This window comes from Zosterops lateralis (assembly GCF_965231275.1).
Source record: "Zosterops lateralis genome assembly, chromosome: 5".
NCBI lineage: Eukaryota > Metazoa > Chordata > Aves > Passeriformes > Zosteropidae > Zosterops > Zosterops lateralis.
In genome coordinates this window covers 11,728,140-11,743,670 of record NC_139766.1, presented here as the reverse complement: position 1 = coordinate 11,743,670, position 15,531 = coordinate 11,728,140, and the positions used below count along the sequence as shown (strand labels likewise).

At 37.8% G+C, this 15,531-nt stretch overlaps 1 protein-coding gene across 2 annotated transcripts in view; it reads left to right on the top strand.

The window, feature by feature from the left end:
* Window positions 1-15,531, top strand: part of SORCS2 (sortilin related VPS10 domain containing receptor 2) — a gene marked incomplete at its 5' end in the record, with an annotated part of 544,971 nt that overhangs the window by 175,409 nt on the left and 354,031 nt on the right. For both annotated transcript variants that reach the window (XM_083862198.1, XM_083862199.1), the window contains one exon: window positions 7,360-7,427. In XM_083862198.1, the coding sequence (XP_083718324.1) occupies window positions 7,360-7,427 (68 nt within the window). The remainder of the gene's footprint in view (window positions 1-7,359; window positions 7,428-15,531) is intronic.

Sequence of the window (15,531 nt, the reverse complement as noted above, 5' to 3'; positions counted from 1 at the left end):
TTCCATGTTTAACTTTCTCATTCATACAGAACAAACTCAGGCACCTACAATATTCAGTTAATATAAATTTCAGTCCGTATTCATGATAAAGGAAGATATTAAGCAGTGTGGTTCTTTGACTGATCTTCATGAAGCAAAAAGGTGCTTGCTTCCATGTACAGTGTTTGTAAAGCCTTTTTTATGATAGACAATTAGGTCCCATTTGAACACCATTAGCCATTTCAGAGATAATTAAATGTTGTTTTGAGGTTGATAAAACCTCTGGTAAATATAATGTTATTTGGTACAATGATATTTAATCCTGTGGTTCTGGTGAAGACAGAGCAGCTGTGAGGAAGAGTAACCAATGTGAACATGTCTGCCAACAGCCCTGTGTCAAAGAATGCTTTGCCCAGCTTGTGGTATCCTCCTTTACAGCTATTTCCATATGTCTTGCATAGTAATTTCATTTTTGAAATAAAAAGCATAGTTATTTTTATATGTATTTTTTTCTTTTTTTAGAAAAAGCTGTGGCCTTGAGAAAGGATTCAGTGATGCAGATTAGAAGCTCATTTTCAATTTTAATATTTTACTATTGGGCAGTAGCACTACATGAGGACCGTGAATGTTTTACAAAATACACTTAAAATCTGATTTTTCTTTTCTGGTAGTGAATAGCTATATAATAGTGATGATTGAGGTAAACAGTTTATCCATAATTTTAGATTCCTGAAATAATTGGAAGAGACTAAAGATGTTTTACATATGCCATCTTTCGATGTTAGCTCTGCTTCCTCTTGAATTTTCATGGGAATGAAAAAGAATATTCACATAATAAGTTTGGTTCTGCAGGAAGGATTGTTAATTCAATTTAGAATACATTAGTAGGGAAGATAAGTAAAGCTGGGCTGTATTTAAAAAAGAATCACAATTAGGAGCCTAGAGAGACAGAAAAAAAATATTCTTGCTTCATGGTTTAGAAATTTGTTCTCTTGGCATGTTTGCAAATGTGGTTTTAAGAAGTTATCAAATGCTATGTTAAATATTTAAACCTAAAAATTTCTCTGGTTGTGTAGTAAAAGACAATGACAGAAAATTGGAGATTTTTGTGTCAGAGGTGACATTGTTTGGGGCTGTTTGAAAAGGATCAGGAAGTTTAATTGAACAAGTATTTAAAATGTTAGACAGTTTCCAAAGCTGCAAATTTGAGTCTAATAATTCTGTGGCCTTCAGAATGAGTTCCCTCCCATTTGCTTGAGCAAGCTCTGCATCTGCAGCATGCCCAGAAATCTTGGACCTGCATCTAATGGTTCTAGAAAGGAGCAGCAGTTGTGAGTATGTTGAAGTAGCAGCAGTCCAGATTGGCTGAGCAGTTGTACATTTGCTGTGATTTTTGGGGACTGACCATTAACAGTTACATAACAATAGACTCTGTTCCTGTGTGGGTGGGTCAGGCATAGAAACCTGTGCTTATCCAAGCAGCCAGCTGCTAACAACTGCAGTAGAGCCCAGCTGCCTGAGTTGCAAATTGCTGAAGATAGGAAAATATATTTGGGAAGCATCTTTATTTATATGCCTTCCCCATTCTTACATTTTTATACTTTTTTGTTTATTGCTGTTCTAGATGGATCTGTGCTATGGACTTGTGTTATAAACTGATTTGGCTACTTCAGCCATATGGCTCTCTACTTCTCTGTTAAATATAATGGAAATCAGCCAGTGGATTTAGAATTAAAAGCTACAGATGAGGAGCCAAACCCATACATACACAATGTCATAAATATGGAGTGGCATCATGTAAACTTAATTTTCTTAGGAGCTCGCATTGCAAATGTGGCATGAGTTGGTAATTGTTGATGGTGATGGCATTGAAGACTTCTTGTGTTCTGTACTTGAACTGTAGGCTCCTGGAAGCAGTAGGTTCTCTTTTTGTTCTGTGTTTGTACAAAACTAACAGTGTAAAATCCTGTTCTGTGCTAGATAGTAGAGTAAATATATTTGGTATCTTAAAGTTACTTTTCTGTATGAATGTTTTCAGAGTCAATGTGTGAACTACTATGTTTAAAATGATTTTGAATCTGGAAGCAATCACAACCACTGCTTTCAAGACTAGGCACTTATTCAGCTCTTGTGGATGGAAATACCTCTTAGAGAACAGGAATTGAGCCATTATTGTGTCTTACTTTGAATTATGAATTAATTCACTGTATGGAATTATTACTAATGTTTAAGACAAGTGCACTGGTACAGTCAGTGACTTAATACACAGTAAGTCCTCTTGTCTCCCAATACAATTTAGTTGGAAGAAATAGAAATCTAATTCTGTATGTATTTCATATTAAATCATGTATTGCTTTTATGAACTTTATTACCAGAGAGGAGTAGAAGCTTATACAGTGAATTCTTAGTAGCTTAAGTAATGGTTTAAATGTTTGCTTTTTTACCTTTTGTCATAGCGCTACAACAGAGTAAACCTAAATGCTCTTTTTCTGTTTAGTTTTCCCAGCATAATCAAATTATGATGTAGTTATTAATAGTAGTATAGTAGTTTGTCTGTATAATGGCCTTGTAGTAATGTACCTTCATATTAATAATTTCCTGAGTTTTATTTTTCTCATAAGAATCTTTGTTTTAAATAAGAAACGTGAAAATTAACATTGCTCTTAGCGTGGTGATTGAAGAGCCTGCTGCTGCAAAAGTGGAAATGGCTTAAGGGATTGGAGCAGTAGGTGGTTGCCTATAATTTGCTAGGGAGCTTTTTGATTATTAGTTGTCAAAAAATTTTTGGAATTGCAGGGGTTTGTAGTGAAAAATTAATAGGATGTGCTTAGAACCTCTTGATCTCCCCAAAATAGTTGTGGTGTACAGTGGAATAGTTAAATAGCTGAGAAGGTGAGTGAGGCTGTGTTCTTGAGCAAAACAGCAGCTTTGTTCCAGTAATACAGGGTATTAAGTGCCGGTTCAAGTGACTCTCATAAACACTTCTTTGGATTTCAGTGGGTTCATTCACATGAATTAAATTAGGCAGATGCTAAAAAGTTTGCAGAAACTTGAATCTGTCTGAGGAGTTTATTTTCCTGGTAGCTCTGGCTGCCCAGAAGTACTTACAGCATGCTCTCACTTTCTAAAAACTTGAGAAAAGACAAATACTTGTAATTGTGCATTTCAAAGTATGAGACTTTTGCTATGAAGCTTCTGAATAGATGCCGAAAACCCCTCCAAAACCTAAAATCACAAATTTCAGGGGTAAAATAAAACTTTACCTGTAAGAATATGCATGTAGATAGAAAAAGAGAGATCTTTGTTAAGAATGGTCCATGAAAGAAAACATCATGGAGGGAGCATGGGGAAAAAATAAAATAGCTTTCCAAAACTCAATGTTTATCAAAAAGAGAAGGATCTTAGCATATCCTCCACAGAAAGATAAAATATAAACACCAGGAAAAGTGATTGATCAAGAATTCATTCCCTTTTCCTTTCTCAGCCCTCTTAGTTGACATGGTGATGAAAAGAGAGGATTAAAACAGGCTTCTTAAAGCCAAAATTTTATTAGGAAATGATTAAAAGCACATTGTGTCTCATAAAGTGAAGTTGTGCTCTTTTCAACCCAGCCTTGCTGCAAAGCATTTTTGGAGAAGAGCAACAGAAGAGGGGATAAACATAGATCATTCTAACATTCATTATTCACGGGTAATAGTATCTGTGGAATTTTCCATTTGTTTTCCTGGTCTGTCATTCACTGAAAACCCAGTGCACCCTTGAAGACAGGTCTATCTCCAGAAATGATTTTGGATCAAAACTGCTTCAATTCCTTTGCTTGGAGAACAGTTTTGAGCTGTGACTACAGCAGTGAGAATTCACACAGTAATGGAAGCAGGAAAATGATGTGGAAGAATCAAAATTCCATCTGTGCACCCCACTGCCTCTCTCCCTGCCAAAAAGAAGGGGAAGGATGAGCTAGAGAAATTTCTGAAGGCTCAACATAGAGAAACTGACTGGAGCTAGTTATTTCTTTAATGGAAAACCAACTTCAAAAGCACATTGCATTTAATTCTTAGAATCCTAAGGGATTTATCTTCCATACCGTGGCACACAGAGAGAAATACTGGCTTTATGGCAAAGGCTTTGGTAAAAAAGCAGATAATAGAGTACCAATTCTGTAATAAAAGCTGAAAGTTTTCACTTTCTTTTTCCCTTTCAGTATTTTTGATGGTCCAGAAGCACCATCAGGAGTTCATAGGTCCCTAGTACACAACAGTAATCACTGTTGTCACCTCCGTAACTCTGGGAAAGAACTCAAAGAATTGTGGGTGAATTTAAGATGAAATGGTTTAAAATGGTTTCACAAGTGTCTGGAAGTCTGGATGGAGTGGAGATTTCTAGATAATCCCATAAATCCTCTTTAAAGTAAAAAATCTGATAAGTCTAATTTGCCTTCATTACCTAAATTTATTTTAGCTTTAAAATAATAACAGAAAAAAGTTAAATTTATTTTAGCTGACCATGACTGACTGATGGTAGTATGAGCTGGTTAAGAATCATATCCTTGATCATTGCTCAGTTGCTGCTGTGCCTCTCCCCAGCCACAGGCCACCCAAGCACTTTCACTAGGAGAACCGTGTGTATGAACCACTGGCTTCAGTCCAGCCTGTAAAATGCTCGTAATTGTGGAGTCTCATTAAAATGAAATCAGTGAAACAGGCTTCTGCTCTTAAAAATGATGGGTAGAATCCAGAGATCCTGAAGACCTTTACGCTTTCATTGTGAAAGAATTCCTTCTGTTCTTTGGATCTACCTATTAATTTAGAAAAAATACCGTTATGGTTAGCAGGATTGCCTGAAAAGAGGCTCACAGTCTAAAGGACTGTGCTGTAAAATCTGTTAAATAGCTGGCCTCCATTACTCAGACACTGGGATTTGGCATAGTTGGAATGATGGTCAGCCCCTCAGCAGCTTCATACTTGAGTCATGACAGGAATTGGCTAATGGTGTTTGAGAGCTCAAAGATGGCTTCTTATGGCTTTGTTTTTTCTTCTCAGTCATTCTCTCTACTTCCGAAGTGCAAAATAATTTTAATAAAAAATAATTATAATTTTAATTTTTACATTAATTTACCAGTCAGATTGGAAAGTACTGACGTCTATTTTTCAGAACTCTGACTCAGTTTAAAGCATCAATCCTGCAGCATCAAGATGATGTTTTACTGCTTATGGCTGCTCCCCACTGCAGTTTGCAGTTATCTGGAAGTCATTCAGCTGACGTGTGTGGAACCAGCAGTGGCTCTCTGGTTCAATGTGTGCATGCCCAGATGAGCTGCAGCCAGCCAGCAGTACCAGGAGTCTGACAGTCTTTAACATTTCTGACAGGTGCTGAGTTACAGAAATAGCTTATCTGGAAGGTTCTTTGTCGGTGCATTCATACAGGTTATGCTCAAAGCAGGTGGGCTGAGGGTGACCCAGTAGGACTTTCTGTGTATTTTAATCTGTTTATTTCAGGAATGGAATGTTGGGCTTAGCCTGTGGCAGGATGGCTCTGACACATGTTGCTGAAAATTATCTGACTTTTAGGATGTACAGGGAGGAAGAAAGTTGGATCGCCAAGTTCAGGATTCAGCCTCCATTTCTGCATAAATGGAAGGAAACAAAAGTATAATCTCTTGTATTTTTAGCTATTTCTTTTTTATTTTCATGTACCACATTTCCATTCTTGTATTTCTTAAAAAAAAATAAATTCCAGATCAGTTTTTGTGACTTAAGAGGAATTATACTTGTTTGGAAAAGCAGAGTCTGAAACTTTTTCCTTAACAGTTGGAGCCAATACATGCTCCGAGTAGTGAAGTTTTTTCTTTTTCTTCTTAATTGCAAGCAGCAGAAAAAGCTGTAGTTAAGACACTGACAATACAATAAATAGCTGACCTGGTGGAACGTGCTTGGGCTGTAGCCAGGAATCTCATCCATAGATTCACTCTCCTTTGGGAAATGATTCTTTCTCTTTGCTTTGTAAGTCTTGTAGTAACCTATCAATTTTTTTTTCTTTTCTTAAGCCAAACCTTTATTTTTATAAATAATCAAATTCCAAAAAAGTGATCTGGTAGATTGTGACTCTTTTGAGAATAGGAGTGAATAATACTACTTGTGAATTATGGATTGTTTCCACTTTTGCTTATATCAATATACATCCAGGAATATGTGTTGTGAATTTATTAGGTTTGGCTAAACTTAGTGAGACTGGTATTCAAACTCAGTTCTGTAAAACACTGCATTATTTCCATGTAATAACATCTTTGGTCTGGAATTCTGTTTTCTCACAAGCTCCAGCATAAAAGGAGTGCAGCATAAATGTATCATCAGCATATTAATTACCTGAATAATCAAATGGAATGCCTACAGTTGCTGTTTGCTGGAGATTTCATCTGGTGGTCAGGAGCAGAGCAGTGCCAGTTAAATAACAGCTTGCTCCAAACAGTTGGAGACTGGTGTTGACTTCACATTAAAGAAAGGCTCCAGCTGTGCAGGGAACCAGCCTGTTCTACCTCTGTGGGGTTGCTGTGGCCATGTGGCTCTAAGAGCCACTAATATGGACTGGCAGCAAGTGAAAGAAACCTGTAAAAAATCCAAACAAACCATAGTATTGAGCTTGATGCGCTGGTTGTGGATTAGTGATTTACATTTTTTGACCAGTGAATTTGTCACACGTTGAGCAGATGGGAAGTATTTCTTGCTGATTTTTTTTATAGGGGGAAGATGTTTTGTGGATGAAATTTGCTTGTGTATTTTGTTGGCTGTTGCTGATGTAGATAAGTAATTTACTGAGCACAGAGCTGGTTCATGAAGGGGAAAAAGTGATTCTTCAAAAAATGAAAAGTGATAGCTAAGAAAGTTGCATTGCTGATCTTGTAAGGAAGGCCAGAGCTCATTTTTTTCCTGATTTTTTTTTTCTGGATTATCAAAATTAATTACCATTGTTTAACACTTTGGATTAAAAAAATAATTGTGTCTGTAGAGTTGCCTCCTAAATTTAAACTAGAAACCAGATTGGTTTTTCCTAATCAGAAAGTCATGAAGATTGCTTGGGCAATGTCACGTGGTGATAGCATTTGTGACAGTTCCAACTCCACTGCTTATGTGGAATGGGCAAAGTTTCACCGTCACCAGGTTTGCAGAAAACTTCAAGTGCTGAAATAACTCTTCCCACCCAGAAAGAGAAATGAAAAAGCCAAGCTAAAAAGCAAAACTCTTAAGAATTAAAAGTGAGGCAAAATACTGTTCAGATTTTCAGAAGCCTCATTTTTGTATTTCCCCAAAGCATGCTGCCCACATCCGTTTCTGTTTCTTACATCAGTTTACAAATTTAAATCTTTTTATTCTCATTTTCTTTTAGGTGATCCTGATCCTTACCAAGTATTATCATACTGACATGGGGAAAGTTCTGGAGAGTTCTCTGTGGAGGTAAGTTCTCTGCTTTTTCTATAACCTTCTCTCCTGCCGTTCTTGGAATAGATCTATTGCTTCCTTTTCCAAACTGCTGCTGAGTTGAGTTGGTAGCTGACTGATGCTATTGTAGTAGGATTATCTGACTGTCATCAGCTCCTACTCCTTCTCTTCCTTGAATGCATTTCCTGTAGATGAATTAGAGTGTGTAATGAGTTTTAATGGTAGAAACAAAGAATGATGAAGAATATAAGGTACCTTCTTGATGCCACTTAGCAAGTTGCCATGTTTTTCCTTTTCCTAGAAATTCTGTATCAAATTTACTTAAAAGTTTTGAAATGCTTACTGTGTTTGGATGTGTCTTTTGGGAATTCTTGCTGCTTGAGTAGTGTACTGAGGTTAGTAAATAATCCTGCTTTGGAAGTAGTTAGGATTTTCTGGATGAAGTATACCAGCAGTGTAGGTTTTATTTTTATTTTATTTTATTTTATTTTTTTTTTTTTTTTTTTTTTTTGACAACTGGGAATAAATAGCAATAAAAAAATTTCTAAACTGATTCTCATTCCCATAATACTTGTGAATTAAGATACCAATATGCTTGTTGCCTGTGTGTGCACAGATTGTACGTTCAGGTGTACATCAGCACAAAAGCAGGGCTAAGGTAAGTCTATATTATACTAGTCACACTTGTTATCTTCTTGGGTCTTAGTTGTCCTTTGCTAAGGAGGCTATTTTGTGCTCTAATGTTTTTGTGTGTGTTTGTGTGGGTCTGTATAAATTTTCCACAGCAAATTTTTTGCTAGACACATCATGTACATTTGAAAAATAAAAGTTTTTCACTGTTATCAATAACTGTGATACTGCACCAGCATTTGCTCTGATAGTTTGTTGGTTATCTCTAGCAGTAGAAATAAATGACATGGAACTTAAGTAGTCATATATGAAATTCAAATGTAGCTCATCAGCTTTGGGTCTAGAAACAAATAGTTTATCTAAAACCTTGTGGGTTAGGTACTTGTAACCTTCATGCTGTCCCAAGAGCTTGTAGGGGACTCGACCCTCAGCTATGAGTGTAAGGACCTTTATTGAGACAATCCAAGGAAATGACCGGGTAAGGGAGCAGGGAGTGGGAAAAGTCTGTTTCCAGGACATGCTGTAAAACAGCCTTATTTATTTTGAAAGAGGTGGCATTGTTTTAACCATGTGGGGTTCCTCAGTGACAGTGCTTCTGCAATAACTCGTCCTACCAGTGTCTGACTAGTGCTCAGTCGGGCCAGGGCCAGTGTTCCATGCAGAGTAAGGATATTTCTAGAAATTTCTAGTTGTAAGAAGGAGGTATTCAGGAAAGAGAGTAAGATAAAATGGAGACTGCTTAGCATTGGCTCAAGATTGTCCTTTAGGGCGGCTATTACAGTTCATTTGTAACTATCCTTTAAACTTACAAGATCTAAAATTTATTGCACATTTGTTTCTGTTTTATTTTTTGTCTAACATCTTGTGCAAATGAGACAACCAAATGACAGTTTGGATAATCCCAACTGCGTAAGCACACACTGCTTTTCTATTATTTTGTCAGTGGCCCATACAACATGTGCAATATATTTCAAGTTTTCCAATCCATTCCTCAGGGTATCTATCATAGTCTTTTAAGCATTTTCAGTTGGATTCTTCAAAATAAACTCTTTGGTCTTTTAAAATAAACATAAACCAGAGTTCAAATAATGTTTCTTTCTTCGGAGAACACAAACACTTAAAACAAGGTCATCCAGACCTTGCTGACAGCTGGTGTAAAGAATTGGTGTGAAATGCATTCAAATAAAATCGATACTAGCGTGCATCATCTGGAAATCGTGCCTTTTTCCTTACAAGTAACAGATGTACCAGATCCTTTGGTACTGGCACAGGTCATGGTCCCGCCCCAAGGGCTGGACGCAGATGTCCTCAGGGCTCTCAGTGGTGCCAGGCTTTGGGAATGTGCTGTGTGCCCATGGCTCCACTTTGGTGTGGCAGGGATGGGGCCTTGGGTGTGCCTTGCAACTTCACAGGGCACAGCCCAGCCAGGGTCTGGACATCAGGGTGCCTTGGGCTGTCTACTTTGTCAAGAGCCCCTGGGAACTCACTCCTTGATGTGATGATGCCCACGACCTGCTGAGCCAGGGATAGGGATGAAGGCTGGCGCTTGTTGACCAGACATGCTTGGATGGGTTCTGAGTCACCTGGTCTAGTGGAAGGTTCTCTGCCCATGGTAGAGAGGTTGGAACTAGATGGTCTTTAAAGTCCCTTTCAACCCAAACGAAACCATTCCATGATTCTGTGGGTTCTAAAACCAGGATGGTAAAGCTGAAAGGAAGCGAGTGCTTATGATGACTGCTTGGGCCAGGGGTTTACTACCTGGATGATCCATGCCTGGATATGTTCTGGGCTCACCTCCTTCCTCCACCTCTGCCCACTGTGAAGTAGAAGATACACCACAGCTGTCAAACTGGTAGAGTAAAAAGTGCTTTGATCTGGAAAAGTGCAAATCAGACCAACTATTGCAAAGTATCAAATAGTGCCCCTCTCTGTTGAGATGTAGCTCACTATTTGTACTAAATAACTGAACAAAACTGAAGTCACTTTACAGTCAAGGGACTTCTGTGCTTCTCCCTGTGTTTAATGGTTGGAGTTTTACCAGTTTTCACCCATGTCTGATGGAACTGGGGTGTTGTATTCACATTGGCAGCCTGCCCAGAATACATAGTGTATATATTTTTCAACTTTTTTTTAAAAAATTCTTTTTTGCATTCTTTTTATTTGTATCAAACAACTATGCTGTAAAACAGGTGTGAAAAAATGATACAGGGTTTTTTTTTGTTAGCAGAGAAATGACATTAATCTGTTTCTGTTCCTAGTTCTATTCCTTTGGGAATAGATCCTCTCCAGTTATTTCCTGAATTGGCCCAATGTTTTTTGTTTCTATCTTGCCTGGCTAGATAATACCAGAAATCATATTGTCTAAGACACTAAGTGAAAATAAACTAGTTTTACTAACTGATCAATTCTGACTAGGGTAATTTTTTTAATGTTAATATCCCAATTTCTCTTTTTGGCTAGTAAATATTAACCTACATTAGTGTTTATCAGTTATTTTGTTCCTCGAAACTGTATCTTTTATCTTCTAAAACGTATTTCCACTTCATCGCTTTACTTTTCTCCCATCACTCAAAAGAATTTTTTTTCTTCTTGTTTAGCAGAACAAAGAATGAGAAAGGGTGTTCTAGTGGTACTTGTTTGTTCTTAGTGACCTTGGTGCTGCAGTCAGACTTTTAAGAGTGATGCAAATGGTGGTGAAAAACACCAGTCAGAGGTACCTGCCTCGGTGGGAGGACTGCATGTGAAGATGATTCGTGGGTGGATCTTGGTGACGCATTTTTGTACCTCTGCAGATCATTATCAGTTTGTGTAGGTAACTTATGCCTGCCCACATAAGTCAGGTTACAGGCTTGGGAGACCTAAATTTTAATTACTTTAGAATTTTTCATTGTTGAATAAATAGGGAAAATAGTGCTGTGTAGTGAAGTTCTTAACAAGGTTTTTACTCATAACAGCCATATCTGGTTACACCAAAGAGGTGAAGACAAAATCTTGATGGAATTAGGCAGTTAAAAAATACCAGACTGTGCTTCTTTAGTCTGCTATTTCTGATGCTTTTCTAATGTGCTTATTAAGTAATTGTCAAAGGGTAAATTGTATAATTATTTTACTCAAAATTAGGTAGGGAAATAAATAGAACATTGGTTGCCTCTTGAATATAAACTAAAATAATTTTTGAGAAGGAACGGAGGATTGTTTTCAGGTCTACTTTTAGAGTTTTTAAACTGTGGTACATATTGGGAATACAGGTTGGTTATTGTGTTAGAGCTCATTAGCACAATGAAAAAACTGAGAATTCAAATACTAAAATTATTGTCACGAGTTGTGCATACAAAGAAGATATTTTTCATACTTGAGGTTTTCATGTCAGAGTTCACACACATATTTATCCAACATATTTACTGTATGAAGGAGTTGAAACCAACTGACCATTTAGGTTGAGTGCGTGTTTTCGTATGCTTTAGGGATCCATTCGTGCACAAATATATAAGTGCACATATTTTACAACCTCTGGTACCTCCTTGCATCTGTTGAATGCCTACAACTTTAGATGTAAGTATTAAATTTTACAATCAAATAGTTTAACTTTGAATTAGTAACCACTATGAAATTAATGATAGTACTTATCTTAGTTAATTATTCCTAATAATATTTGAAATATAGATGATTATTATTATAATTCAATTTTATACATGGAACAACTGGGATGGCAATATTGCTGAAGGTTATGCTGTGGTGACTCAGCTGTATATGATCATGGAATTATCTTCCAACCCTGTGCTTGGACTGGCTCAGAGTCCTGTTACTGGTAGGCATGCAGCTTTCCTTTTCTTAGCCTGATCTAAGCAATGAATAATAGATGCTGCTGACGATTGCTAATAAAGTTTTGATTGCATATTATCAAGCTGTAATGATACAGTATTGCTAAAGTGGCTTGCTGTGTAATTGCCATTGTTCCCAATGGCATCACCATGTTGTTACTGCTTCAGCACAGCAAAACAAACGACATTACTTGATGTTAACTGCATTGTTGGATCCTCTTATCATTGCCTGCTGGAACAGGTAGCCCTATTTGCAGAGATGTTGGGTTGTTTGGCCCCATGTTATCAGTAAAGAAACACTAAATGAAGAAACAGACTTCCCCACCTCCTTAAATATTTTTTGGATATCCCAGCTGAGCTTTCTGGGACTCTTTACTCCAAAGGCAGGCTGAGGGGGAAGAAAAGTCAAAGTGCTGTGGGAGGTTCAAAGTCCAGATCACTGGCTGGGCAGGTGGAGGTGAGAATAGTTAGGAGACCCTCACAGACATCATTGTGCTTGCCAAATCCCAAGGAGTCAGGAATACCCTGTCTGTGGTGGCACAGCTCTTTCTATCTGTACCTATAACAAGCCACCTATTCAAGGACAGGACTGACTTGTGCAAGCGCGCTGGCTGTCAGGAGCCATCGGGGCACAGTGACTGCAGGGGGCTTTGGACATTTGCAGAGTGCAGGCCTACACTACAGCCAAAATCCAGACTGCAAAGAGCTGCAGATTCTTTTAAGGTGGGTACAGTGAACAACATACAGCTCAGGAAAGTAAAATTTCCAGGTGGCTCACAAAATGTGTGAAAATGAATATGTTCATTTGTTTCAAAAATCTTTGGACTCGTGGATGAAACTCATTTCAGCTGTTTCCTGAAATTAATTCAAAAAGGAAACCAAACCCCCCAAATATACAGTTTGGTGCCCCAGTGAAATTTTTGGTATTAAGTACTGCTTAATAAATGAGCAACAGTATTCTGAAACAACTTGCACTTCCAGATGGCCTTACATTGTGACTCTGCTTTGAAAAGTGACTTTGTAGAAATGGCCCCAAGGGATGGAGTTATTGAGTCTGTGATTTTCATATCAAATTTTGTCTTTCCAAGTTAAAAAAGAAAAATAAATGGCTTTCTAATTATTAGCCCAATGAACTCAGCTTGGGATCTAATGTCTAGCTGTGCTTTCTCTAGCTAATGCATCATCATGAGTAATGCAAGTTCTGTAATCAAAATAGAGTGTCCTCAATTATACCTGTGCAGCTCTTTTGTGCTCCTATTATATCCTTATTTACACCTGTTCCACTGTGCAAAGGTTTTGGGCAGTAGTGTTGAAAAGGCAGTCTTACAATTAGAGTTTTATTTCTCTTACTGAACAACAGATTTTTTTATGCTCTCTTTGATCATATTTCTATATTCATCTAATAGTATTACAAAAACTTTCATTGTCTTTGCTGCAACTTGCACTGTCTCACTAATACTCAGCAGCATGCCATTATGAGTTGAATTGTGCAGAAAAGTCTTTATTTTAAATTTCTTTTTGACATTTAAAATGTGCTGTAAAACCCTAGTTAAAAAGTGGATGTAGTGAGTTTCAGCATATCAGCAATGTTTTATTGTGGGTGTCAGGAGGAAAAATATGTAGAAGATAAAGGAAATGAAATAAACATATCTTAACAAACCTTGGAATGTGCAAGGTATTGAAGAGGTGATTATTGATGTTTTTGATGGGTAGTGGAATTGATTCTGGAGCACAGAGGTGCTGATGTTGCAGCGTATGCTCTGATGGACACATGACCCACCATCGACTCCCTGAGACCAAGGCCCAGCACGATGGGCTGGCAGTGACCTTGCTGTTGTTACCTTGGTGTTGCACTCATCCCACCACATGCTTTGGCTGCAGCTTTTGGCCATGCTATAGAGGAATGAAATTTGGCTGTGGATATTTGGGACTGTTCTCCAAGTCGTGACCTGTGGACTCTTCTGAAGGAGATGTCTTTTAAGAGGCTTTCCAGTGTATGGGATTAAGCTTAAGCAGGTACTTTTACGTCTGTGTTGCCATAATAGAATTTAAAGATTACTTTGATGTCTCAGTACATATGGAGGTCCAAATTGAAAAAATAAATATCTGACAAGCAAGTAAAAGCTACCAAATAAGTCTATCCACGTTTCTTTACTGAATATCTGTTAGTCACAGATGAGAGTGCTGTGTCATAACTACTTTTCCGTGTCTTCAACAACTTGGAATAGTGGAATTGATGATTTTGAATGTTTTTCTGCACTAGCTTGTGATCACATGGAGAACATATGACATACGACTTATGATACAGTTAGAAAGCTGTGATTTATGGAGTTAGGAAAGGGCTCTTGCAGTACACTTGTGCTTATTGAAGCTGATTGCAGCATGGCTGCTGAACATGTTAAATACATCTTGGAGAATGAGGATTTTGCTACTTTACAGGTTGATTTTTTTTTTCCCCCCACTTAATCCTCCTTCTGGAAAATGAATTAAGCCATTGCAAGATATAACTCATAATGAGTGAGTCAATTTATTGAGAAAGAATAACCATTTATTTTAAATGGCTTAAGAATCCTTTTCTCTTGTTTGAGAAACTTGAGCTTAAGTAATAGAATTTCTGATTGCTTTAACTAGTGCTGCAGACTTTGTGGGAATTGTTCTTGTTTTAAGTAGACTCTGTTTGGCCAGGACTGATGGCAACAGAATTGTTCTTTCCTTCCCAAATCCCATGCAGGTTGGTAGCAGTAGGATGTTTAGGAAAGTTGCTTCACTGGTGTTTCATCAGTTTTGTCATAATATTTTATTTAATAAGTCTCCCTATGAGAAATTATGCTCATCCCTGCCAGCCTCAGCAGACAAGTTTAAGGTGGGAAGCAGGAAATGCTGTCTTTCTATGCATTAGTCATCCATGGGGCTTGTGGTTTCCTTTTGCTCTCCCTCCCTGTGTAAAAGAGGGAAGTTTTGCCCATGATCCACACTTCTATATGAGCAAACTGAGACCAGCAATCTTGGAGCTTTTATTGCCGCATGAGTCCTCTGTACTAAGTTCCTATGAAAACAGACTGGCTAGCAGGAAGCTGCAGGGCCCATAACCTGGGGCAGATGACCCTATCTCTCTTTCTCTCTCTCTGTATCAGTGTTTCCTTTGCCACTCTTCAAAATTAAATAAATAAGAAACCACAATCAAAGCAGATAGTTTCATTGCTCATTGCATTTTCATGATGATGAATGAGGTATAAGATTGGGATAGGATATTTTTTAAAGTCTGAAAAGGGTGAAATAATGGTGTCAGGAAACTTGTGATAAATTACATGGGACGTTCCAGTCAGCAACTGGTGATGCTGCTGGTTCTACCTTCAGCCTATTATGTGACCTTTTTTGAGAACCTGCCATTACTCTGCTTTCCTCAGCTGGTTTTCGTTTCTTGGGAATATAGGTAATTTAGAGAACTGATTGTGAGATTCCCATCAGTGCTGGGGGCTGTAATGCTGCATTAATACAAATAATAGGAAGGAGCTGTAATGTTTATGGATGTGTAAGTTTGCGTCCTTAAAGTTTTTTGCTTGAGCCTGAGAAGGACAGGAATCCATCAGAGAGAATGGACACACCATGAGACTCACCTGAAAATACCCATATTTTCCCTATGGCACAGTGCCTCTTCATAGCTGATC